The sequence below is a fragment of the Lepus europaeus genome, chromosome 20 (assembly GCF_033115175.1).
Source record: "Lepus europaeus isolate LE1 chromosome 20, mLepTim1.pri, whole genome shotgun sequence".
NCBI lineage: Eukaryota > Metazoa > Chordata > Mammalia > Lagomorpha > Leporidae > Lepus > Lepus europaeus.
This window is the reverse complement of record NC_084846.1, coordinates 58,616,197-58,643,487: the sequence shown is the minus strand read 5'-3', so window position 1 is coordinate 58,643,487 and position 27,291 is coordinate 58,616,197. Positions and strand designations below refer to the sequence as shown.

Below are 27,291 nucleotides of genomic sequence, written 5' to 3'. Positions count from 1 at the left end.
GTGCAGGGGCCCAAGGATTTGGGTCATCTTCTGCTGCTTTCCCAGGCACATTAGCAGGGAGCTGGATTGGAAGTGGAGCAGCAGGGACCTGAACCAGCGGCTTTATCCACTATGGCACAGTGCTGGCCCCTCCTCTTTTTTTTTTTTTTTTTTTTTTTTTTTTTTTACAAAACTGTGAAATTGGCAGCTGGAGGTTACAGATTATGAAACTAAATACATTTTTCTTTTTGAACACTTAGATTCTTCACTGGTATTAAAGTCCTGGATTAAAAGTGTTGTGAAATTTATTGCACAAGTCACTGAATCTTAAGAACAAAGACGTTTGGTCAGTACACAAAGCACTAATACGAAACTGGAGAGAAAGAAAACATTTACCTTTCAGCCCCTGGAGCAGAGCTGTCCTCTCTGGCCGCCCCTGGGAGTCCTCTGGTCCGGGGTTTTCCCTGCTCCACCTGCACGACGCTTCCTCTGGAGTTCAGGGAAGCTTATGCTCAGACTGCAGAGGGAAGATTAAAAAGCCAGTGGCAATGGAATTGAACTCAGTGCATGAACCACAGATCCTATGCTAGGACATCCTCAGCGGATAAGCTGGGCTCAACAGAAGTAGTTGAGGAGGGTTGAGGCAGAGCAGTCTGGAATAGTTAAGACTCCAATGAGCTTTCTAAGCGCCAATGATTTTTAAAGAACCGTTCGAAGAAGAGTTGTCAGAGGGTCAGTCCACCCCGCCTAATGTGTGGTCCCCAAGGGGGATTTTTTGCTGCTGTGCTGAAAGGGACTAGCCCCGCAGTGTGGAGTCCAGTTCTGCCTCCTCTGGCTGCTCTTTCCTGGCTTGGCTCTGGGAGGGCAGCGCAGTCCGCCCCTTCCCCACCCCCTCTCCTCCTGCCCTCCACCTTTGATCCTTGACCTTCTCTTTCTTCACGTGGGTCTTACATAAGAGTTCAGGCTTTCGCTTTGAGTTCGAGGTGAGGCAATGCCTAGAGGAGTAACGCAATTCTACTGACCAAGTCTTGAGAAGAAAGACTTTGGATTGCAACACTAACTCCTTATAGGCAATTGAAATAGGATCCCGGAAGGCTATGTGCGGGCTCTCCTGGAGGACAGAGGTTGGGAAGATGGCTGTGGAGAGGAGAGTGAGCATTGCCCTCTGTGGCCACTGCATCTGGACTGCTTTTGCCCCAGATTTTGGGAGGAGTTCCAGATCTTTTGAGCTCCCCGAGGTGAAAGGGAGGATAAACACGCCTCATTATCTTGGCTCCCCAAACAATAAACACATGCGGAGCTCTTGAGTGAATTTCTAATTGAAACAGCTTTGGAGTAGGGGCTTTTCCATTTGCCTCTGGCTTACTCCAGGCTGTGTGCCCTCTCCTCATCAGATTTTATTTTGCTTTTAAAGGCATAGGAAGAGGCATCAGGCTGCAGCTGAGAACCTGTGCAAGGTGTCCAGTGCCCGGCCACACAGTCTGAATCCGCTGCTCTCTCAGCCCTCCGCCCTGGTTGGTGGTGTCTGCCCACAGCAGGAAGGCTTTGTGTCCTGATCCCCCAAGACTCCAGCGTGGGATAGTACAGGTCTCCCCCTGTTGAGCCAGCAGGTGCCACCCTTCTCTGAGGACAGTGCTCAAGGACACACTGGCGTTTACCCCCCAGCTGAGCTCTCTCTGTATTGCCTGAAGCACAGACCTGCTCAGGTGCCTTCACACCAGGGCCCAGCCCTTTTCCTCATCCCCAAAATAAAGGACTTGCAGTCCCAGATGCTGGAACAACTGTGATTCAAACCCAGCCAGGGACAATTTTTCCTGGGAACGCTGATGAGTCAAGAGCAGAATGAAACAGAACTAGAAAATATTTTTAAAGTAACATTTAATGAGTATACATATACAAAAGCTGTTATCCCTTAACACAGGGAAGGTGTACAAAAACAAAAGGTCTGTGAACTCAACAAATATTTTCCTATGAATACAGAAAGGCATTTAGGCTAATTTCTTAATGTCAGACAGTTTGTTAAAAAGAACACAGTTCACTCCAGGGACTTATTTCGATCTCTTCTAGACTCCTTCCTTAAGTAAACTGGAGGAGTCAGCTGTTGTTAAGATGCTTAAATTGACTGAGGGTCAGGAGGGATGGGAGGAGAGCACTTTTCTCTGCTCAGCTGGTGGGGCTCGGAGCCCTGTGCCTGGGGCTAAGGTGCAGGCCTGGCAGCAGGGCTGAGAGGCCCGGGGTTAGAGTTGTCTTTGGGCTTGCTCCATGGCCTTGAGCACAGCACAGAGGCCCCAGCTGGAGCATTCTCCCCAGGTGTGGCACTTCCTAGTTTTTTGTGACAGCCTCTGATTGTTTTATTGGTTTACTCTTACTGAGCAGTGTGGTCAGCTCCAACGCATCTCTAGACCAGCTGACCAGGACTTGAACTCTTTAGCCAGAGAGCAGGCCCCAACCCCAGCACACACGGCGGCTCTGCAGGATACGGGAGAGCAGTGAGGTTTTCCTGGCTTCTCCCTGCTGCCCTGGGTCAGCACCACACACCACGGCTCTGCTCAGTGTCTTCCAGCTCAGGTTGATCGAGGATACATTAAAGGATCATATGTTCTGTGTATCTTTGCAGCTGTTTATAAGTAAGCACAAATTGAAAAAGAAAACAAAACCCATAATCGTGATGAAACCAATGAACACCCTAATCCAATGTTAATGGCATTGATAAAGTTATTTTAGATGGAAATTAGCAACATATAGCAAATGCCAGTGAAGCTTCTTTAATCTCAATTCCTGACAAGTGTTTTGAGGAAATAACATGTATGGGAAAACGTTAATAAGTGCAAAAATATTCTTGAAATGTTGTTTTAGTCAGTTATAGGCTACATATTCTGTGAGGGCTCTGGTTAAATAAATGCCCATTTGATGGATATTATATGGCTATTAAATACATACACCATGTATGAGACTATAAAGCCTTAGTAAATTAAATCAAACAGGAAGGAAATTGAATATATAGAACTGTCTTTGAAAAGTTTTTTCAAAAAGATCCTGGGTCGTGGGGGATATTCTAATGTATTTTAACCACTTTGTACAGTGTCACATACAGTATGTGACAATAAAAGCAAAAATGAAATACAAATTGCCCTTGTAGAGTAGGCAGAATGATGTCACACACACAATGCCAATATTTTGCACCATCTGCACAGAAAGACAACCATCCTGTAGCCCCACAGGCAAATGCGAAGGAACCAAGTCTGTATACCAACTACCGCCCAGACCTCTTTGCCCCATGGCTTTCCAGACTCTCATCTATGTGTTGGTCACATTACACTTCCAGATAATTCATTTAATTTTGAAAATTATAACAGACTAATACAGATTACAGGACCTAAATATACTAGAAATTATTTTCATTGATAATTAGTATTAAGCAACATTTGGAATATATGATTTATAAAGCACAGCACAATGCCTAAATAATACCAGTAATGTAGTACAACTTAAAAATTTTTTTATAATGTTAGCTAAAATTCTGGTTTACCAGAACTTTTTTGTGCAAGGGCTTTTATCAACCTTGCCTTGTTTATTGTACACTGAAAAAATCCAAAGAGCTAGCCTTCCATTTTTGCTCAGTCTTTCCTATCTCTATTTCTTACAGATCTTATGACAACTGTGTAGATTTGCATATATGCAAGCATGGTCCCTTCCAACCAATCGCGATATGTTTCCTGTTGACAGTAGTTCTCTACAGTAGACATCCAGATTGGTGAAAGCAAAATTAAGGAACTCAAGAATTTACTATGGTAGTATTTACAATCGCCTGGACTTCCAAAAATAAGTCATCTTCTTTTTCCTTTGTTTGGCCCTTTTCTTCAAACCTACCTAACACAGCCTGCATCAGCGGCCACCATCATACTGTCTTCTCTTTGACTTAACTCAGCCCTTGAATCAGAGGAGGAAGTGGCGTGAACTTCTCCTGGATTTTGCAAGACGTTAGCAAACATATGTTGCCCACAACAAAGAAGCTTATTGGTGTGAAACCACAAATCTAATCTCAACATCAGCCTCATGGGCAAGCAGCAGCAGGGGCCTGCACGGATTCACCACCCATTTGAGATAGAAGGCTGTTCTCTTCCAAGCTGCCGATTTCTCAAAGTCAGGCAACGGTTTCCTTCTGTGTTCATAAATCTCATGTCGTGCTAGGACAAGCAGGCTTCCCGGATGCACCCATTGTTCCTCCCTAAACAGTCAACAATGTAGAAGTCTGGGTAAATTCAGCTTTGCTTCAAATATCTGATTTTCCATTCACTGATTTCGAGAATTTTGTGTTCCTTTCCCAGCCTTGGCGGATCCGCATAAGGGTCTTGTCGATACAGGGCATGATGAGGATGAACTTGATCACAAGAACGGTGCAAGGGATGATGAGCGCTAAGATGTAGGCTGAAGGAAGGTACCATCTGAGCACGGAAGGGCTGAGGAACCTCTTCCCGCCGTACACCAGGGTGTGGGCTGTGCACAAGATCAGGGTCAAATAGCCCAGTTTGGACTATAAGCAAGAAACAAAAATATGCTATTAACACTATTTACAAGTTAAAGTGGAACGTTCTGTCATGGCTGGAACAGGATTTAGCTCCCCAAACTCATGCAGCCATTTCAAGCCCCGGTCTTAGTGTCGATGGTTGATGGATTACAGCTGCAGATTGATCTAATTATGGCCTGAGGGAGGTGGGTCTGGTGGGAGGTCCTTGGGTCACTGGGGGGGGGGGGGGGCCTTGGAAGGTTGTTCTCTGGCGGCAGGTGTGTGTGTGGGGGTTATATAAGCCAAGCGTGCTGCGTGAGTCTCTGCTTTCTGGCTGGCCACGTGACTGTCCCTGCACCATCTTCCAGCCCCTCCGGATGCTTAAACCAAAGCTCCTGCCTCATCCTGGGCTGTGACTCGCAAACTGTAAGCCAATTTAAGCCTCCTTCCTTCCCACATTGCTCCTCTTTTAAAGTCATGAAAAGCTGATTATTACACACTGCAAACCTATGAAGTATATTTGTCAGCAACCACAGCATTTGAAATCTGTAGTACTTAGGACACTCTGCTAAGTACTGGAAAATGCATTAATCTTCCTTCAGGATGGTAATTATTTCATTTTTTTAGACCAAGAGTTGCACAGGAAGACAAATAGCACATGCTCTCCTGCGTGTAGAAGCTAGAACAGTTGGTCTCGTTGAAGGAGAGAATAAAATAGTGGAAACCAAAGGCTGGGAAAGGTAGGGGAGAGATGAGTAAGGCGGTATGACCCCAAGCAACAGCACATGAATGTCTGTCACTGACTAAACACAGATGCTACCTAATCTCTATTGCACTGAAGAGCAATTAGCCAGCCTCATTGGTTTTGGCCTAAATGCTAACAATCAGACTTCACGTCTGTCTTAGTGCCTTGAATAAAGGGATTATGAGAATATGTTGACTGTATTTAGCCGTGGGAGAAACTGTAAGACTTGAAATTCAAATAGTTCCATAAAACGCAAACCTAATTTAAGTACCAATGGTCTATTTTATTATACTGGTTCAGAATGAGCATGCGTCAGAATCATCTGGGGGTCTCGTTAAAACAAATTGCTGGGCAACACCTGCTGGAGTTGCTGAATCGGTAGGTCTGGGTGTGGCCTGGCGCCTCCTGTACTAACAAGTTCCCATGTGAGGCTGTGCTGCTGGCCCTGGTGCCATCCTTTGAGGACCACTGGTCTACATGAATAGTTCCTAATTGCTCTCAGTGAGGTAGCTGGTGGTTGATAGGTGGAAAAACCCAAATTTCCCTCGTAAAGACTAGCAGTAAGTCTGGTGTGATGACATCTATCAAATCCTGCTTCCAGTGTTTTAAACCATAATCTAGTCTTTGCCTTTCCATATCAATAAGCCTATATTGTAAGTCTACTTTTCAAAGTAAATTTCATTTAATCTTTGGGTTTGTTTTTATCTTGTCCCTAGTACATCTCTGTACACAAAATTCAATAGCCTGTGGTGCTTTTCCATGCTGTAGTCTTAGCTGTGTCTGTGGGACCAGATATCCTGCAAGGGATGAGCTACTAGGAAATCAAACCACTAAGGAATTTGCCCACTTGTAACTTAGTTCAATGTTTTCTAATTTGAATTGTTAAAAACTAATTTATTTAAGAGACAGAGAGTCAGAGACAGAGCTCCTTCCTGCCTGTAACAGCTCCCAAATGCCTGTAACGACCAAGGATCCTAAGCTGGGAGCTAGGAATGCAGACCTGGTTACCCACATGAGTGGCATCAGTGTTGTTTCCCCGGGTACACAGTCACGAGAAGCTGGAATCAAAGCCAGAGCTGAGCATTGACCCCAGCTGCTGGGATATGGCACATGGGTATCCTAATTGGTGTCTTAACCACTAGGCCAAATGCCTGCCCTGATTGGAATTTTTAAAATGAGATTGCTGGGGCTGGTGTTGTGGTATATAGTTGGTAAATCCTCTGCCACCTTGCTGGCACCCCATATCAGGAGTGGTTCATGTCCCAGGTGCTCCATTTCCTAACTAACTCCCTGCTTATGGCATGGGAAAAATATCAGAAGTTGGCACAAGTGTTTGGGCCCCTGAACGCATGTGAGACACCTGGGTGAAATTCCTGGCTTTGGCTTGGGCCAGCCCTGGTCTTTGCAGTCATCTGGGAAGTGAATACCTGGATAGAAGATCTTTCTCTGTCTCTTCTCTCTCTAACTCGGACTTTCAAATAAATAGATACACCTTATTTTTTTTTTAAATGAGATTGCTAGGGAAATGCTGAAGCAAAGTGAAAAAATTGGGCATTATATAACGGAAAAATTGGAGTATTTGTAGTCACATGCATTCTCCAATATTATGAAGATTAAATCTGGAAGCAATTACCTGGACAAATCGAAACTCTCTCCAGGTGACCATGTTGCTAACTGATGGCAAGGAAGTGATTCCCAAGAGTACAAAGAGAAAAAATCCAAGGATTCCCAGAGATACATAAGAATCACTGAGCCAGGCAGAAGAGGTACTAAATGGATTCTCTTTCTTGGTCATCACCTATGAAAAATTATAAGCAATAAAAAATTAGTTTTTACAAATTGCCCACACTTTTAAGGAGACTGAAAAATACACGTGTCTGTATTATTTGCTCAAAATTATGTGACATTTCTTAATTATTTAGATATAATTATAGAGAAAGATACACTTAAAATTACATTTTGGTAGAAAAAGTAATTGGCTCTTCTGAGATTTTATTATGATACTTGATTCCAGGAACTGTATAGGGGGTTTTAATTTATAAATCCTAAAACAAAGTGAACATTTACTTAAACCTTCTTTACCATATGGTTTTTTGCTCCTCGAGCAAAACTTGATGTTCTCAAATGACTGCATCAGAATTCTTATTCTGCCTTATATGTTGCTTATTCACACTCGGAAGGCTTGGGTTCTTCCAGGCTTATTATATAGTAGTAGCATCAGCTGAGTTTGTCCCACCGTTTGAGAGGAATCTGGCCCTTGGAGTGTGACTCCTACGCAAGAAACCTCCATGCTTTTGTTAGAGAAATAATGTAGAGAAACTCTAGAAGCATTATCAATGCGTTAACGACTAAGCTTTGAGACTGCAGTAAGAATGATCAAAAACAGTTGTAAACTGGAACTGACTTAGAGCATTTCCTCTTGGACTGATTTAAGACTCTTCGCGCTGGTTCTCTTTGATCTTTGGAGTGTGCTTAAGATAATATTTTATATTTGCTCAGAATTGCTTAGTTTTCTAGTTATTGAGGACAACTCACAAGTCACATTAAGGGTATGACAACACCTATTTGTGAGTTCCTTTGTATTGTCGTGGCCTCCTTAGCTACAAGAGGATTGGTTTTTGACTTCCAAAATGAAGCAGCGTACATAAAAATAGAAGCTTGAAAATACATGAGTTTGCTTGCATTTATTGACTGCCACCGGAAGGAATTCAAGTGGGTGTCGCTAGGTTTTCTCTGCCCTCAAATCTTTCAGTTTGCCAGCATCCCAGTGAGCCATGGGGATACAGATCTGGATCCAATAAACCGGGAATCTAACTTCTATTCTCAATAGTTGTATGAGATCTCAACTGGATTCATGTAAGGAAGAAAATAAAACACCAGGCATGACATGTCTAATTCTAGTTACTTTAAAAGATAAAGATGCTTAGAAAAGTGATCTCTATAATCATGTATTGAAACAGATTGCAAGGTTCCTCTTTGCTGTAAGAAGTGGGGGCATATAAGTGAGTAGAGACCTACCTGGATCACGGTTATGTTTCTTGACCTCCATCGCACATAGTAACGGATGGGAATCACCAGAGTGTAGAGGACATGAAGGAAGGCAAATCCCAAAGCTATCAATCCAAGCTGCTTTCTGCAAAGCATCCAGTGGTCAAGCCAGCTGGGGAAGCGGCGATATTTTGTACCATGGTACAGCTGTAGAATGGCAGCAATAACACCAGGGAGGTAAACCAGAGCGAGCAGCATCAGTGCTGTTATAGGACAGACACGGTTCAGGATGGAAATGGCCAAGCGGAACGTATTATCTTCCTTTTCGTATACGTAAGGGTAGATTACTTCTCTTATGACACAGTAGAAAAAGAAGAAGATGCACAGTGCAGCAGACAAATAGAAGGGGAACCTCCACATTGGAAATAGTTGCAGGGGGTAGTTCTCAATCTCCTTGGCTGCCAGCAGAGACCCTTGGTCCAGTGGGGTGAGTCCAAGGTTACGAACAACATCCATCACTCTCTGCTTTGCTCTGCTGTCATTTCCACAGACAAAAACCTGGGTGAAAGTAATTCATTCTGTATTTGCTTTTTTATTTAATAATTATTTTGTAAATCTATATAGGTTGACAATCCCTAATCCAAAAATCTGAAATCAAAAATGTTCCAACATCCCACACATTGAGTGCTGACAACAAGCACCAAGTAGAAAATTCTGTATGAAATTATTAAAAATATTGTACAGTACTATGCAAAATAGTTTAACTTCAGGCTACATGTAGTAAGGTGTACATGAAGCAAATCCATTTCATGTTTAGACTTGGGTCCTATCCCTAAGAGATCTCATAATATATAATACATAATATGTGTGTATGTGTAGATTACATATATATATGCAAATATCCTCAAATCTCAAGAAATCCAAAATCTGAAATTCTTCTGGTCCCAAACATTTTGGTTAAGGGATATTCAAACTTAAGAAGTATAGAGAACAATGTATGGAATGAACAGTAGACCATTTTTCAAGGATTTAGAATGATCATATCTAACAGGGTATTATTTTGAACTTCTATATGTGTGCTGGATAGTTAGGTACTAGAGATTAGTCAAGGATGGTTTTAAGCTGATCATACCAATGGACAACATGGTTCTACACTTGAGCAAGCTGATCGTGTATATTTGTAGATGCCACATCCCTGTGACACCTTCTACTCTGCATGCATCAATACAATCATTTTCAGACTTTGTATGGGAATGGGAAAGAATCTCCACTGAGCTCCACTGGTTTTTGGTACTGACAAGAGGTCTTCAGAAACTGGTCCCACCAGGTTCCAGCAGACTAAAAGTTGATCAGACTAAAATAGGTGCAGAATGAGAAATGAATTACAAATTTGACTGTTCTCCTTGGTCAAATCCAAGAAAATTCTTCTTGGCACATGTAAGCAAAGTGAAATTTCTAGTAGGTATTTTATTTTGGAATTGTATTTTAGAATCTTTGGGGAAGGGCGTGTAGAGTGATTCAGTATACAAAACTGGAGTGCAGATTCCTTTCATCTTACCTGTCGGCTTGCATCCAGCGCTCCTGATTGGAGAGCCCATGCTGAGATGGTGTTAAATGCTTTTACTACGTGGGCTCCAGGCATCAACCGAGCAAGGTGCTCTGCATTAGACTCTGGGTACTGATTGATTTTGACGTTGTTGCTGACATCAACTAGTGTTTTCCCATTGAGAACCTCAGTTAGTTCCCTTAGAAAATCGTAATGCTCTCTGTGGATTGCTAGGATTATGATGTCAGACCTCTGGGCTGCTTCTGAATAGCTCAGGACCTCCGCCCCACTGGTCACCAGGTTGGACATCCGAGGGTTTCGACTTCCAAACACAACAGAGTAACCACACTGGAGCATTTTCAGTCCCAGTGATCTTCCAAAATCGCCAGTGCCAAAAATACAGATGGTTTCTTGCTTTTCTGGAGAACTCCTAGTAAGAGGAAGCGCATCTGTATATCTTTTATCCATAACTGAAAGATAATAACACAGATATCCAACAAAATATTAATACTCTGGGCATGGAAAAATTAATGAGACTTACATCAGGAAATAGTCTAAGTGGCTAATGTTTAAATCTCCTAGTGATCTCAAGTGTGTTTCCAAATTTGAGTGAAAATTGTTATACATATTTTCATATGTGACTTAATTATCAAAATCACTGGAAAAAAGCTTCCATTGAATAAAGGGATTCAGTGAAAAAACAAGACATATGGATTTTTTTAAACTGTGGTGGTACATTACAATGATATTGAATGTATTGAACTCATAGTTCCAACCTATAAATTTTGAAAATTTGGGTAAGGAATGGGATGCTCATCCTATTAAATAAGAAAAGCACTATCAAGCTAAAATAAATAACATGGTACTACCAAAGGAATGGAAAAAATCTCTGTTGAACCAAAAAAAACCAAAAATGGACCCAAACATATGTGATAAAGATGGTATCTCGAGCCATCGGGGGAAAAATGTGGATTGTTCAATTGCTAATATTGGGACAACTCAACAGCCAATTGGAAGAAAAAAATGTAATCTATACTCACAGTCTACTCCCAGTAAATCAAAAGGTATGAAAGATTGAACTTTTTAAAAAAGAAGCTACAACTAAGAGCTAGGAGAAGTCACAGAAATTATTCTGTAGGGTGAGGCCTTTTCCTTATATCATTATACTATTTTAGATAGACAAATAGGATGACATAAAAATAATTCCTGCAAAGAAAACCAGTAAGCAAAGTCAGGAGATAATGAACAAACTGAGAAAAATGTCTAAACTCACACAGATCAATAAAAAAAAAAATCAATTGCTCATTAAGAAATTGGGCAAAAGATATGAGCTGACAGCTCATCCTAAGAAAACATTGAAGATGTTTAAACATAGTAAAAGATACTTAATTGCATTTATTTCAGTTTGGGCAAAATTAAAACAGATATTATTATGAACAATGTGGCTGTATTACTTTTAAATATTTGTGAAATTTAAAAATAGTGTCTGATCTCATGCAGTAAACTAGGTTAGTATCTATACTTATGAAGAATGTTATTTCCTATGTCTATTGAATTTCTCTTAAAATTCTTGTCTTCCCAACACAAGTTTGAAGGATTCGGTTACTCATGCCTAATGACCTATCTGCAGGGCTCAGAGGACCACTGAATGCTTAGTGAACTCGTGTTCATGATAGGAGAAGGGTGGAGTACAGGAGCTGGGAGTTGCCGTGTTGCTCTGTGTTCCAGTCTCAGTGTGAGATACAGAGGAGGCGCTGATTGGTTACTGACTGACCAATGGGGAGCAGTAAAAGAGAAGGAAAATAGCAAGGGAGGGTTTTTGTTTGATGTGTTTTGAAAGAGTTAGAGAGAGAGAGAGAAACTCTTTCATCCACTGGTTCACACCCCAAATGGCTGTCAGGGCTGGGCCAGGCCAAAGCCAGGAGCTTCATCTGGGACTCTCACAAAGGACCTAAACCCTAGAGCCATCTTCCATTGCTTTGCCCAGGCCATTAGCAGGAAGCTGAATTGGAAGCGGGGCAGCTGGCACAATAACCAGTACCTCTATGGGATGCTGGCATTGCAGGACAGGAGGCAGCTTGACTTGCTACTCCACCCTGCTGGCCCCTGGCGGATGAGTAAAGAAAGACAGGACGTCCTTACTGTCACTTTGGGCAAGTTACTCAAACTCTCTGTGCCTCAACTTCATCATCTTTAACTTGAGATCTTGATAGTACCTGCCTGAGAGACAGAATTCGATACATCCACACATCTCAAAACAGTTCTGGAGACATAGTAAAGGCTCAATGAACTGGCTATTTTATGAGTCTTCAGTAAATTTAATTATTGAATTTATTTTCTAGTAATTTTTAACTTTCGTAAAGTCTATGCAGTGAGGTTAGTCATGCTTATATTACTGATTGTTGTAAATATATAAAGAAGAACCTGAACTAGAATACAGTGATAAGAAGCTCCTGTTTTCCCTGCTTATGTCCTAAACCCTGTGTGAAAAGGCCTTCGAGCATATGAATTTATCAATAACATAGATGCAAAATCATTTTATTTTACATGCGGCTTGTCAGTCTACTTGAAAATTTAGTTTTGCTCTCAAATTTCAAAGACACCACTGAACAAATATAATAGACAGGAAAATATCACTAACTTAATAGAAATACTGTATAGTTATTCATTGGGCAGTCAATTACTCCTGTGCAAGTGAGAATAAACTGTAGGGTGGTGATATTTTTGCCACATAAGCTCCATTTCAGGTCACCCTGGTTCTACTTCTGGTCTGTAGCTAATAACTTACTGACCCCACTCAGCATCCTGTGCCTAATAGGGACCCTACGTCTGGCCTCTTGATTCTTGTCCTGGGCTTCTCTGAGACCTGTGCCTGCTCAGTGCTCAGACATGCACAACCCTGGTGGCCACTGCAGACCAGTGGGGCTCAGGACTCCATGGCTCAGTGCTTCATCTGGCTGACACATTACATACGGGCCCTCAGCAAGTCCCAGCAGAATACAGAACTGGTCATACGTAGCTGTGGACAGCTTACGTCAGCCTTGCACTGTCTTTCCCATGTTCCCTGGCTAGGCCTCCTGGAATCAAGTCCCTAATAAGTCATTGCATACACGCCTTTGTCACGAGATCTGCTTGCATGATAATTTAGGACAATACCATATTTTAGTATTTTTAATGAAAAAGATCCTCAGATCCACGGTTACCATGTTGGGTGATGTAATAAACAGCATGTAAAAAATCAAAAGTACTTCTAGGGAAGAATTTGATTCTGAACTCTTGTAAAAATATACTTATAATAATTTTTTATTCAGTGGATGATTAAGCTTGTGATTATAAATTGAAAGCGCATCAACTCAAAAATTAAAAAAGGGGAGGAGGGTGGGAGGGTGGAAAGTATCATTATGTTCTTAAAACTATGCTTGAAATACATGAAATCGGTTCCTTTTATATAAATAAATGAAACAACTAGGATTTATGCACCCAAAACCACAAGAGACCTTAAGTTGGGGCGGCGTTTCCAGTAAGCGCTTTATAAAGAAGGCGGCTACACCCACGTGAGACAGAGCTGTGTGTAAACATGGGTTCATGGTGCTATTGAGGTTTCCTATGCAAAGACTTAAAGTCTCTTGGTTCTACTTTTAGCTGTCAGATGATGCAATACAAAAACGGGAAAGGTGGTAAGCAGGAGGAAGCATCATTGAGGGAAAGATGGGTTACAATAGTTGGAGCATAGTGTTCTCTCCTTCCTTTGGCCCCTGGGTGCTCCGCAAACCTCAGTTAAGGAACAGGAAACCCGAGAGGAAGAGCTCTTGGTTTGGGAAATCCAGGGCTGGTTTCTTCCTGTAGCTGCATCAGCCGGAGAGCCTCCTTGAGACCAGAGAGGAGAGAGGTCGAGCTATCCACAGGGTGTTTGTGTGGATTAGGGGCCGGCAACCAGGGACTCAGAGGTAAAGCTGACTGTGCAGGACGAGGAGCAGTGTCACAGAGAGGGAGGGAGCGGGAGGCTAACTTGATTTTTTTTGGGAAAGCACATGAAAGGGACCAGGAGGGGGTCCAGAGGGTTGTGCTCCTAGGCTCCCTGGATCGGATCCCATCCTAAGCCTTGGGAGCCTGAGGGGGCATTCGTCTGGGGCGTTCCCTCCCAGATGCTGGGCCCCTCTAGTTTTGTTTGTTTGTTTGTTTTTTGTTTTTGACAGAGCAGATAGTGAGAGAGAGAGACAGAGAGAGGTCTTCCTTTTGCCGTTGGTTCACCCTCCAATGGCCCCTGCGGCCAGCGCATCTTGCTGATCCGAAGCCAGGAGCCAGGTGCTTTCTCCTGGTCTCCCACGCGGGTGCAGGGCCCAAGCACTTGGGCCATCCTCCACTGCACTCCCTGGCCACAGCAGAGAGCTGGCCTGGAAGAGGGGCAACCGGGATAGAATCCGGCGCCCTGACTGGGACTAGAACCCGGTGTGCCGGTGCCGCAAGGCGGAGGATTAGCCTGTTAAGCCACAGCGCCGGCCCCGTCTAGTTTTGTTTGTGCCTTTGATGTCTCTTACCTCCCAGAGGTCAGAGAGGCCCAGGCCAATCCCAACTTTGGAGGATTCCAGCATATTAAAATCATGGACGTGTCCACACAGGATGGCAAAAGTCATACTTTAAATGCAGATTCTTAACAAATCAATGCTTATTTTGAAAAACCCAACTTTTTATTTGAAATAATTGGAGATTCTTAGGACACTGTAAAGATAGTTTGAGAGGTCCCTGGGTACCCCTTCACTTAATCTCCCCCAATGGCTACATCTTTCCCAACTCTATCACAATACCCAGACGAGGACGCTGGCACAGGCGCTGTGCATGTGCACATTTCTGTCATTGGATCTCCTGTGCAGACTCTCATCGCCCTGCAAGCAGGATACACATTACTCCACAACCACCAGTTTCCCCCTCACTACCCCTCGGTATACTGGGCCCCCTCCCCACTATCAACTCTCCTAAGCTGTTCCCTGTTTCTTTAGTTTTGTCACTTTTAGAATATTAAATGAAATCAGGCCGGCGCCGTGGCTCAACAGGCTAATCCTCCGCCTTGCGGCGCCGGCACACCGGGTTCTAGTCCCGGTTGGGGCACCGATCCTGTCCCGGTTGCCCCTCTTCCAGGCCAGCTCTCTGCTGTGGCCCGGGAGTGCAGTGGAGGATAGCCCAAGTGTTTGGGCTCTGCACCCCATGGGAGACCAGGAGAAGCACCTGGCTCCTGCCATCGGAACAGCGCGGTACGCCGGCCGCAGCGCGCTACCGCGGCGGCCATTGGAGGGTGAACCAACGGCAAAGGAAGACCTTTCTCTCTGTCTCTCTCTCACTGTCCACTCTGCCTGTCAAAAAAAAAAAAAAAAGAATATTAAATGAAATCACATAATACGTAAGTCTCTTAAGACACTTTTGCTGGCGCTGCGGCTCACTTGGCTAATCCTCCACCTGCGGCGCCGGCACCCGGTTTCTAGTCTGGGTCGGGGTGCCAGATTGTGTCCCGGTTGCTCCTCTTCATTCCAGCTGTCTGCTGTGACCCGGGAAGGCAGTGGAGGATGGCCCAAGTGTTTGGGCCCTGCACCCGCATGGGAGACCAGGAGAAAGCACCTGGCTCCTGGCTTCGGATCAGCTCAGTGCGCCGGCCGTAGCGGCCATTTGAGGGGTGAACCAACAGAAGGAAGACCTTTCTCTCTGTCTCTCTCTCTCACTGTCTAACTGTGCCTGTCAAAACAAAAACAAAAACAGACGATTTTTCACTCAGCACGATGCCCTTGGGAATCCATCTGGGGTGTGTGTATTAATAGCTTTTTAATTTTATACCTGCATAGTGTTCCACAATATAGACAATCAGCAATTTGCTGAACACCTTATGTCAAGGAGGCCATCTGGTTATTTCTGGTGCGGGCTGTTGCAAATAGAATTGCTGTCAGTTTTCCTGGGCAAGTTTGTGTGCAGCTAAGTTTGTGTTTCTCTGGGGTAAAGATCCAGGAGGGCAATTGAGGTGGATGGCAGGTGCAGGTGCAGGTGCTGAGCTGGGTCAGAGTGCTGCTCTATTAATGTCCCTACAGGCAATTGACGCGTGCCACAATTTTTTTTTTTTAACCATTCTGATATTTCACTGTGGTTTTCAGTTGTACTTCTCTAATGGCTCAAGATGCTGAACATCTTTGTGTGTGCTGATTTGCCTCCTGTATGTCCTCTTTGGTGAGAAGTCTTTTTGCACCTTTAATTATTTTCTAATGGGATCTCTTTTTTAAAAGGTTGAATTTTGACAATTCTTTATATATTCTACATATAAGTCCTTTGTCAAATATGTGATTAGCAAATAGATTCTCCCAGTCTATAGCTTGTTGTTTTCCATGTCTTAACAGAGTCTTTCATGGAAGAAAAGTTTTTAAACTTGGTGACATCCAATTTATTTAATGGATTATGATTTTAATATCTCAAAATGTTTCATGAAGCACTTGGTCCTGAATACTTTCTTCTAAAAGTGTTACGTTTTTCACATAAGTCTGTAATCCACTTTGACTTGATATTGTATAAAGTGTTAGTTTAGGTCAAGGTTCATTTTTTCCTCTATGAGTATCTAATTGTTCCATTACCATTTGTTGAAAAACTTCTTATTTTATTGACTTGCTCTTGTACCTTTGCCAAGAATGAGTTGTGGGTTTCTCTCTGGGTTCCTGATGCTCTTTCAAGGGTCTATGTACCTAGCTCTATGTATAACCTCACAATGTTGATGGGTGTAACTATACAATCAATCTTAATCAGGTGAAGTAGTGCTTTTTATTATGTTCTTTTTCAAAACTATTGCAGCTAGTTTAGCTCTTTTTCCTTTGCATATAAAATTTAGGATAATCTCGTCTGTATACACAAATATTTTAAATTTTCATACTTTTAAAAGATCAGTGCTTCAAAAATATTATTAAAATACAATGCCAATGAGTTGATGTTTTGGGAGATGACACAGACTATGTTAAACCCTAAGTTCATATAAAAGTCCGATAGTGGTACGTAGATAACCTAATAAATGGACACAAGTTTAAAGCTATATGATGGGCCATAGTCCTAGCCTTCATTCGGAGGTGTCAGAATCAAGTTTTTGAAGTCCTTCGTTTATTAGTGGCCTGGGGCCAAGTGGCACTTTGGCCATTCCTGATGCCCTGGAATAGACTCCGCTACCAATTTCACTGAATAAGAAGGTTAGGAAACCTAACCGTAATTCTTCTAAAGGGTGGGCACCTTTGTGTCTTGCACTTGGAACACAGATCATTCCCTAAAGATTTCAAGGACTGAAGAGAAAAATAACGAAACACTTACTTATTCTTCCACAATACCATTTGTGGAAGACAAGGAAAAGAAAATCTTCCCCTTTCTCTGATGCACATGGCCCTGAAAGAAAAAATTAGTCTCCACACATTCCTCTTATTTCTTACATTCTGAAAAATCTACGGAAAGTACAAATGAAGATAAATTCCTTCAAGAATCAATCTTAATTATACCCGTCATTAGCAGACCTGTTTCTTTTCTTTTTTTTTTTGACAGGCAGAGTGGACAGTGAGAGAGAGAGACAGAGAGAAAGGTCTTCCTTTGCCGTTGGTTCACTCTCCAATGGCCGCCGCGGCCGGCGCGCTGCGGCCGGCGCACCGCGCTGTTCCGATGGCAGGAGCCAGGTGCTTATCCTGGTCTCCCATGGGGTGCAGGGCCCAAGGACTTGGGCCATCCTCCACTGCACTCCCGGGCCACAGCAGAGAGCTGGCCTGGAAGAGGGGCAACCGGGACAGGATCGGTGCCCCGACCGGGACTAGAACCCGGTGTGCCGGCGCGGCAAGGCAGAGGATTAGCCTAGTGAGCCGCGGCGCCGGCTAGACCTGTTTCTTCACTCATCCAGTTTTACATAATTAAACAAACTGAAAATGTAAAAAAACAAGTTCCCTGTGAAAAATGGAGATAATCATAAGCCAACTCTGAAGACAAAGCTGTCATCACAACCTAGCTTTTAGTCCTAGGCAGCAGTACCCTGGGACCCACCCTAAGGTAAGTGGGCAGTGAAGGACTCGTGTACAGGGTTAGGCTTAGGGGGTGTGGACAGACAGATGTCTTGCTAGCCTTGTATCCTGTTTTTCTTCACTCATTGAAGTAACTTCTTAGAACCACTATGGCTTATGAAAATACAAATATCCTGCAAAGAGTTAGATTAGGAGTCGGTGGTTCTCAGCCGTGGTACACTATCACATCGCGTGCAGAACTTGCACAAAAAGCTGACGAACAGGCTCTTGGAGAGTCTCAGTCCACCCGGCACTGGTCTGGGCTGCAGCCTGGACAAACTTCCCAGGAGACCAGAATGTTTAGCCAAGATTGAGAACCACTGCCTTAAACCCCTCTCTAGCTCCCACATCAGCTAGCAGCACTCAGCCTCCCACGAGGAGCTGTGACAATGCAATGCTAGGGAGCCACCCCCTGAGGGCAGGAATCCATTGATCTGAGGCTGAGCCCCAGGGAATCTCAATTCAGCAAATGAAACCCAAGCGAACTTCAAGGATTCTAAAGAGCAACGGTGGTTGACAGCCACTGGAAATCAAAAAAGGTTTATAATGTGTGTTTCTTTTCAGGAGGCAGAAAAGACAGAGAATAAAGTTTTTTAACGTTGTTAGGAGTGGTAGAAATATATCCTCTCCTTTAAAATTTATTGTTTAAGCAACCTTTGGCAGAGGCCAAGATTATTTCTTAGGAAAACCAGAGGCATAAAGTGTGTGCCTTAGCAGGCCTGGAAAGGAAGAGAGGGTCAGGGATGCTAGCTAGACCGAAGGCGTGGTGGCAGCCTCCAGGTAGGCCTCGTTCTGGACCCTCTCAGGGAAACCTTGAAGCGCTGTCTTCCAAGAGGCACAGGGGGTTATATATAGTTCAGTTGAGTGTAGAATGCTATTTCTTACCAGCAACATTTACGTGCAACAGTGCAATAGCTCATCCATCATTTGCATGAAGCCATACTATTGGCTTCATATTTTTTATTTTAATTTTGTTAATTTTTAGCAGATTCAGTATGATGTATAGATGCCAGTCCAAGAACACAAAGATGAATTGATATGCTCATCCATTCCCACATGGGAACTCCTCACATACTATCCACTTGGGACACACACATGCGTGTACGCCCATTGCTGTTGTAGCACACAGTGGTCTGGCATGGCACCTTCTGGGAGCTGGGTATAAATGGCACCTTCAACCTGTATACGATGTCACAGGAATTCTCAGGTGCCTGTAACCAGAGTTTTCTTTTTTTTTTTTTTTTTTCTTTTTTCAAGTTCTAACTGTTTTGTTAGTGCTTCTAAATTTCAAACCCTGATGAAAGTCCTTGATGATTTGACAACATACTTAGAGTGAGCTAAAGCCCATCGATCAAATATCTTCTTTCATCTGAAGGCAATGGGGCGAGAAGGAGTTCAGCAACTATGTCGGCTTTCTTGTGATTCAGAGCATCTGTTTTAATATTTCCCAGGGAAAACTGGAAAGCAAAATATACTTTAAAAAGGTAAAAACCATGCACTCAATATGTACTGAATCCACCTTCTTCACTAAGCTGTTTCTGTATGTAGTGAGACCAAACCTCTTCAGGGAAAATGGCACACTCCTGTTCTAGCATATTCCATTTTACTGACAGGTGCGTGTTGTGAGTGTGGCAAAATCAGAAGACCTCGTTTGCAAGATTGCTGATTACAGTTTATAAAAATTGTGCCCACAAGCAACAGATTTGCTGGACAGTTCAATCCTTATTTAGTTTCTGTATAAGTTATTTCACAATATAAATGTATATGGTATTTTAGCCTTATGCTTTGAAGTAGCTCCGTTTGCATGGTAATTTCTTCTTGGTGATATTTACGCGTATTTTCAAAATCTTTCCTTTAATACACATATTAGGTGAAGCGATGTGCTAATATTTACTGGGTGCCTGTTGTGTACCATGGCCTACACCCTGAGAACAAAAAGAGGTGAAGAATACGGACAGCTGTATTGTAGCTGCAAAATGGTAACCCTTTTTTGGGGCCACCCCAGATCTGAGCGGGTGTGCTTCAAACACTGTGTGCACGTGCACCCTACTGTCAGGAAATTGGACAATACACACAGCAGTGTAAGTAAGGCTATTTCAGATGGCAGAACTGCTCTGAAAAATACACAGCAGGGTGATGGAATAGAAAACGAAGCCAGGAGTAGGGATAAGACCGACCAGCTCTCAGAAAGGGATAAAGTCTCCCTAAGGAGGCCCAAGTAAAGTGAGGGTTGCCAGATGTAGCAAATAAAAATAGGATAGCCCATTAGATTTGAATTCCAGGTAAATGAATGATTTCTTAGTATCAGTAAATACCTCCTCCCCTGCCCCCAATATTTGGGACCATACTTATACTAAAAAGCCTTCAATATGAAATTCCAGTTTGGCTGGGCGTTGTGTGTTTTATGTGGCAACCATAAGTCAAGCTGAGACCTGAAGGATGAGAAGAGGTATTCAAGCGAGGGATTTTCAAAGCAGTGGGGAAAGCCAGCCCGGGCTTCCGTGTTAACTAACGGTGGCAGGAAAGAGCGACAGGTGCGAGAATATTCCACTTAAAGATCACCTAATTTGCAACCAGATTAGTGAAGACATTATTATTGGCACTTCAATGTATTCCAGGATTGGGTCATATGACATGGAAGATTACTATTTTTCTGTATTTCTACATTTTTTAACTGAGTGAGAATTGGAGCAAAGTAATAGGATTGGCTGGAAAAGTTCGAGTGTGTGTTAATGTCTATTTCTAATTGGCTACCAGTTAAAGCTAAGAGAGGCTCTCCTGAAATTCAAGTATAAATTTTTATTCTAGGTACATAAAACTTGTATTTGTAAAATATATAATATGCATGGAGAGATTTCATAAAGTTCATGAAAAAATTGAATTAAACAGTAGGTTTATTTTGATGCCAAAATTTTAAAATCCATACATAGTTTCTTATATGTATTTTTATGAAATTTTGGAAGATTCCTTATATATAACAACTTCAAAAAATTTTAGAAAGCTTTTATTTAATAAATATAAACATCATAGGTACAACTTTTGGAATATAGCAGTTCTTCCCCCCATATCTGCCCTCCCATTTCCACTCCCATCCTACCTCCCATCCCATTCCCTCTCCAATCCCATTCTCATTAAGATTCATTTTTAATTATTCTTATACAGATGACCCATAAAAATTTTTATACCACAAAAACATCTTTTAAATTGGTTTTCCATGAACTTTTTGAAGTACCCTCTCAATCTTTACTTAGAGAGAAGAGGAATAAATCATCATTTAGTGATTTGCAAAGTAAGTTGTAGCAGCCATGTGAGTTAATAATAACCACAGACTAACAGAAATCTGTCATTTAAACATCTTTAAACAAATCACTGCAGGTTTGTTGCTAAAAACCAGATTATTTGAGTTGTTAAGATTATGTTATTAATGTCACGGCAACCTAATTTACTGATGATTAGTACGTATGCTAGCCGATAGAATGACACAAAAGGAAATGGGAGTGTTGTATGGTTTGACCAAGTCACAATGATGTAGCTAAAGATCGCCTTTGCATTAATGTTCTAGGCCTAAACCTGCTAGCACACGGACTGCTAATAACTGGCTAGGAACTACCTCTGGCACGTGTTGCAATGCAAGTGATTCCACTGGTCACGGGTCGCTGCCACCCAGCACACTGTGAGGAGGGGGAGGTAATGCAGAGCTGAAATTAGCTATGTAATTATACTTCAGGGGAAAATTACTTCTTTTTAATTTTAGCTCTTTGTTGATATTTTAGTTCAATTAAAAATCTCATTAATGCATGTTGCCACACTCTAATCTCAGCAGCATCTGTCTAAATAAACTAAGAGTGTTTTAGGATTCCTTGGCCAAGGATTTCACCACATGGGTTCTTTATCTGCTGTCTGGGCTGGCTAGTTCACTCAGCTCCAGCCTGCGGCTTCCAACAGGGTGAGGGAACCAGCCAGGTCCGGGTTAATTTACCATGGCCTCCTTTTACATTTTAGGTCCTGAACGACTCACAAACCTGTGGTTCACCAAAGATTCAGCCTCGGGCCCACAACCAGTGGGTCCCCACTGTCAGGGAAAGAACTCTCACTGATATAATGGCCTCTGGCGGGTACAGTAGTGGGCACAGCCAGCACTGGCTCAATGTGATGAGCTGCAGCAGCCCTCCTAGAAACTTCGAGCCAAGGAGTCATTTTGCTTTTCTAGGTCTAGTGTACTCAGATATTTAGGAAGTAACTGGACAACACGAATTTTCAATTAACTGTTAGAGCGATTTTTTCATAGGAGTATTCATTTATCTTCCTATTAAGGCCACCAGGGATTCTGTAAATATTAATCAAGATGAGGTCAGTTTTGCTGTGGATCTGACCCCAACCCTGGTGCCCCCTCCAACCATTGTGCTTCAAAGCATCTCCTGCCCATTTCTAGAAATCTGGGGGAGGCTCAGGCGCCATCAACTTCTCTGGAGCTCCACGCTCCTCCACTTCTGATCTGATCCAGGTGCCACTGTCGTTTGCTGAGACCCTCTGAAGGAGCTGCAGGGTGTCCCTGGCCTCCCGTGCTCCATCTCCTACCCCAGGGGCCAGAGAGTGCTCTGGACACTTGCTCCCCCATCCATTTTTATTACTCGGACACCGCAGGCTTGAGAGATGCATTAGTTGATAAAATCAAAGGGCTTCTTTCTAATTCCTGGGCTTTTTAACCTCTGCTCTTTTCAGTGGTGTGCTGGGTGGCACCTGCCAGCTCGGAGCTGGAGATCCGCCGTGGCGGGAGGTTTTACACCAAATACCCACATCACGACATGTTCTCCGAAGTTCCTGGTTCTTCGTGATTTCTCGCTCCCGCAAAGGCTCTAGACCTGTCTCCTAACACATGGGGCCCACACAGGTTTGGCTGCGAACCAGACACCTTCAGAGTCTTGTTTTCCTTGGGGAGGCAGACACAGGGCACCCCCAAAGCTTTCAGTTTTCCAGACTCTCCTCAGAAGGAGGGAAGCACAATTTAGGATTTCAGTCTGAGAAAGTCAGAGCCAACTGGCCCACTGGTATGATAACTGCAGTGAACCATCTACCAATTGCTCATTGCTTTCTCCTCAACCTGTTTTCCCATACAACCCATGTCAGGAGACTGAGTGGGACGAAGAAATCCCTTCAATACTTCGGTACCAAAGAGGAAACAACTAGAAGCATGATGGCTGTGTACGAACCCTTTGAACTGCTCAACTGGCTTATTATGCCAGGCTTTAAGGAACTACAAGAATGGTTTACTTAAATTACTTAAAATCTTTCCATATTCCTGTCTCCATAACTTCTATTAAATGCCTCAATCACACCATGCCACTCTTTGTTAGAAACCAAAGGTTTGTAGTTAGATTTATCATGAAAGGTACTTAGTATAGTAACACAATAGGATTACTAATATGCAGGTAAGATATATTTTAAACTAGAAACTTGCTAGTTTAAAATACATAGTTATAATAGCTTCAGCTGTTCACTGGACACCACGAAACAGACTCTGGCTTCTCCCCACATGCAGACAGTGGACTCTGGATTTTGCCCCCTGCCAACAAGCACAGTGCAGGTGGCATCCACACTCACTGTCACCATCTTTGAGAAATTACAATCAGGATTATCAATCACATCTGGGCAGGATTTTTGTGCCGCTCTATGGCAGCCGCTGCGTGCTCTGCAACAGGGGCTCTGGTCCCAGGGAGGATGCAGCAGGGGATCAGACCACAGCTACGCGTGCCACAGGCCAAGGGCAGAGGAACAGGCGGGGAGGGTGGGAGCCCCGAGGGTCCTACTCATCTCCTGGGACGCAGGGAAAGGAAGCTGAACAAAGGCTGTGCAGAACTACCCCTACCGCCGCTTCACTTGAGCTCCAATCTGGCTACTTCCCTGCTTCTCACAGGCCCACAGGACTGGTGCCATCGGCGCTCTGATGACCTGATGGGAAACTTCACTCTGTTGCTAGTGCACATCTTTTTCTGTTAATATGAGGGGCCGAGGTGAAAGAGACATCTAGTTTGTGTTCCAACCGCTCTTTGAGAAGTGTACTATGTGGTGGCATCAAGTCACCTCTGAGCCACCTTTTTATCCAGAATTGGAGTTCCTAACTTTTCACAAGGGTCCTTCTGCACACACTTTCCTTCCTGTTACGATGAAAAATGAACTTGAGCTTGATGTTAGCACTGAACACAGGATCTCTGCTTAGAAGAACAGCTTTCTCTCAGGAGAACTTTTCGGAACTATGACTGCCAGGGTGCGGCACGGTGCCACCTCCGCAACACGTGGCTGCATAGACGCGGAGGGGAGCGCTGTGAGCAGTCAGCGTCCTGCTTAGTTAATCGGAGCAGAACGACTTCCCTCAGTAGGAGAGTGCGCTCGCTCTTACAGGGGTGCAGTTCTGAACATGGTCTTCAAGCAGCAAAAGCCGGCTTTGTTCATTCTTCCTTCCTGATACTGGAAGAACAAACTGTTTATGTTTCTGGGCCAAGTATGTTTCCTTATCGTGCATTGGTTTAAGCATTTATTATCCTTTCCATTATTTATTTAGTTTTGTTCCTTCTTGGACTGACTTCTTATAATTCAAGTCACTTTACAAACAACCTAAATGAACAAAAACTCTGAGCCAATGTCTCACATGGCGCTGTGCAGGAAGTCTTCCTAATTAACCAGTAAGTCATTCTCTTTGGACGTGTCAAGAACAAACAGGTGACTGCAGAGACCTTGTCTTTGTAAACTTTATTTCCTTTGTTAAAAACAACTTTTACCTATTTTCATTTTACTGAGAGGGAGGGAGGGAGGGAAGGAGAGGAGAGAGAGACTGAGAGACAGAGACAGAGAAGCAAGGCCTGCATCTACTGGTTGACTCCCCAAATGCTGGCAACAGACAGGGTTAGGCCAGGCAGAAGCAGGGAGCCCAGCGCTCCATTTTTCAGCTTTCCCATGTGGGTGGCTGGGACCTCAGCATGTAAACCATTAACTGTTGCCTCCCAGGGTGTGCCTCAGCAGGAATGTGAATCAGAAAGAGTATCTGGGACTTGAACCACGTGCTCCGATATGGGCTCTGGGTGTCCCAAGCAGCAAATATCTGCCCTGTAAACCTCCCCAAAAAGCTCCCCCAGAAAACTCCATTATCTGCAGCCTGTTCTAGATTCTTCTAGTAGGCATCATGGGCAGGTGTACCTGCCAACACTTAACGAATGATCTCCTCAAAGAACAACCCCAGAGCCCCAGTGCATGGGCGCCGTAGCAAAGCCTGAAGTTTTGGTGGTGTTTCCCTCTGTTGCTGCTGTGCGAGAGCTTATCAGCCTATTGAAGATGTTCCCAGGAGACGACTGTAAGACAGCAGTGGGTAAGAAGACGAATGGCGCAGAGAGCTAGGAGGGAGGGTCAGGAGCACCGCGTGTTTCTGAGGCACCTCCAGAGTCAGCTCCACTCACACGCAAAGGCAACTCGGCATACTTTCCCCCTTGCTTAGTTCGTCCCTCCTAGTACTAACTAACTGCAGTAGCAACATCGGTGCAGGACGTAGCTGCAGTCCCACCCCAGACACGTAGTGCTGGAGCTGCCCAGGGTTCCTGCAACCTAAAAATCTGGCAAATGAACCCATCTTCCTTAAAACTGCGTGTAACACGGGGCAAGGATTGGGGTGTTCACTTTTTTAACAGGCTTATGAAAATATCTTTGGTTCCTTGTAAACAACAGTTAGCAAGCTGCCGCCAGGCGGAAGTATGGGGATCTGTCAGGTTAGGGGGCAGGGTTTATATATGTTAGTTTGTGAACCTCAAGTTGTTCTGCGAACTTCAGCCGAACCATAACCACGGCCGATGGAGAGAGCTCTGACCCAGATTCTCTACCGCACGCACCAGTGAACTGACAGCCTCCACGCCTGATAATGGCGAGTGCTCTGCTCTGTTTCTGGCTTGCCGTGTTTGCCGTGGAGGTAGAACACACGCAATGCAATCTCAGTGCTAAATTATAGCACTCGGAACACTGCAGGGCCTTGCAAAAGGCCATATCTCAAAGAAGTTACTGCTTCAAATAAATGTGCCATTTTATAAAATTACACCTACTGCATCAGAAAAAAATGTTCTTTCATGTGAGTGACATCTCTAAGGCTGCCATTTACAGAGGACGGGACATCCTCACATAGCCAGGCTGGAGGCGGGTTTTGAAAGCGGAGAGGAGAGCACCCTTCGAATGGTAAATGGGGAAGAACTTTAAGATGCTTCTGTGGGCAGAGGCTGTCTCTGTGCAGCTGGGTCCTTTCCTTACAAAATCGAGCCCGGCGTTATTATGAACAAAGTCACGACTCGGTTATAGGGGTAGCATTCACAAGACTTCCAGCACTTTAAACCCACAGGCCTCTTTAGTCATGGCGTGCCACTTTGTCAGAGCTGGGCTTTGGGGGTCCTGGGGACCAAGGGCGTTTACTTTTCACTTGGGGAAACTGAGGCGGAGGGGACGGGCTGCGGTCTCGGTCCCCTCCCCTGCTCTCCATTTCACACCCACCTTAAGCCCTTCCCAAACGACCTTCCTCCCGCCTGTCTGCGAACAGGGAACCCAGGCTTTATTTACTCTCCATTGCCAACTGCATTCCAAACAAGGATCTGCGGAAAAGCGATTGCAAATTATCTTAAAGAAGTGGAAGAGGAGGTTGCAGGTCTCAGCTGTGGGCCGATGTGCCCTCCTTCAGATCTGAGACCACCTAGGTGGGCACAGCCCCTCAGCCCGGGCTTCCCCGTGCCGTGCCGGGCGCCCAGGATCGCGCGTACGGGCGGCCCCGTGTTCCCTGCTGCGGACGGACCTGTCTGCGCGTGCTCTCGGGGAAGTGAGGGGCTACTTTGGGAGGTCACTGCCCGCAACGCGACCCACCTGCTGGAGAGGCGCTTCCAGGGCGGGCGGGGTCCCGGGCGGGGAGAGGAGAGCGCGGCTGGGCGGCGCGGGCAGACGGCTCAGCTCCGGGCGGCTCCGGCTCCGCAGGTATAAGAAGCCCCGCCGGGAGGGAGGGGAGGGCCAGCTAAGTTGCGCAAGAGAAGCGGTTTAGAAAGCGTTTCCAGGAAGGGCTCGCGCTGGAAACCCCGCGCAGCTGGAAGGACCAGAAGTTCCTGTGCTGAACTTGCCGCTGCCCAGCGCGCCCTGGCGACCGGGGTGTTCAGGGCTTCCCCCCAGCGCCCGGCCGCTCTGTCCTGCTGCCACCGTGTCTCAGGTTACAGATAAAGGTGACATCGCTCCGCCCTGCCTGGAAGCCAGGGTGCCCGTGGGGTTCACAGCTTGGATGATGTTGCGTTTTCAGGACTTAATTTGGATATATTAAACCACTCAAGAGAGACAAACCAGATAACAGGATGGGAATATCTCACAGCGTACACTTGGGTCTCTGTCTTTCAGGGGCTGGTTCTGGGACCCTGGAGGGTGTTGAAATCCTCCAATGCTCAGGTCTCAGACACAAGATGGTGTAAGGGCA

General features: G+C 44.4%; 1 protein-coding gene across 3 annotated transcripts; it reads right to left on the bottom strand.

The window, feature by feature from the left end:
* Positions 1–1,840: 1,840 nt before the first annotated feature.
* Positions 1,841–26,785, bottom strand: STEAP4 (STEAP4 metalloreductase). 3 transcript variants are annotated; one of them, XM_062178824.1, is made up of 5 exons: positions 26,700–26,785; positions 9,778–10,235; positions 8,250–8,777; positions 6,865–7,029; positions 1,841–4,513 (listed from the first exon to the last, which is right to left on the bottom strand). In XM_062178824.1, exons 2-5 carry the CDS (start codon positions 10,231–10,233, stop codon positions 4,253–4,255), a joined length of 1,410 nt encoding a protein of 469 aa, XP_062034808.1. In that variant the 5' UTR covers positions 10,234–10,235; positions 26,700–26,785; the 3' UTR covers positions 1,841–4,252. The 3 variants fall into 3 exon arrangements, with proteins under 3 accessions (XP_062034808.1, XP_062034811.1, XP_062034809.1); XM_062178827.1 differs by having other exon boundaries at positions 8,250–8,426; XM_062178825.1 differs by lacking the exon at positions 26,700–26,785 and adding an exon at positions 17,089–17,199.
* Between the last annotated feature and the right edge of the window lie 506 nt (positions 26,786–27,291).

What these genes read in the sequence shown, in the direction of transcription:
- STEAP4 (XM_062178824.1), bottom strand. Translation starts at nt 10,233, where the DNA reads ATGGATAAAAGATATACAGATGCGCTTCCTCTTACTAGGAGTTCTCCA. An exon ending in CGCTGGATGCAAGCCGACAG is followed by an intron (nt 8,778 to 9,777) that starts GTAAGATGAAAG and finishes ACTTTCACCCAG; the next exon opens with GTTTTTGTCTGTGGAAATGA. An exon ending in GAAACATAACCGTGATCCAG is followed by an intron (nt 7,030 to 8,249) that starts GTAGGTCTCTAC and finishes AATTTTTCATAG; the next exon opens with GTGATGACCAAGAAAGAGAA.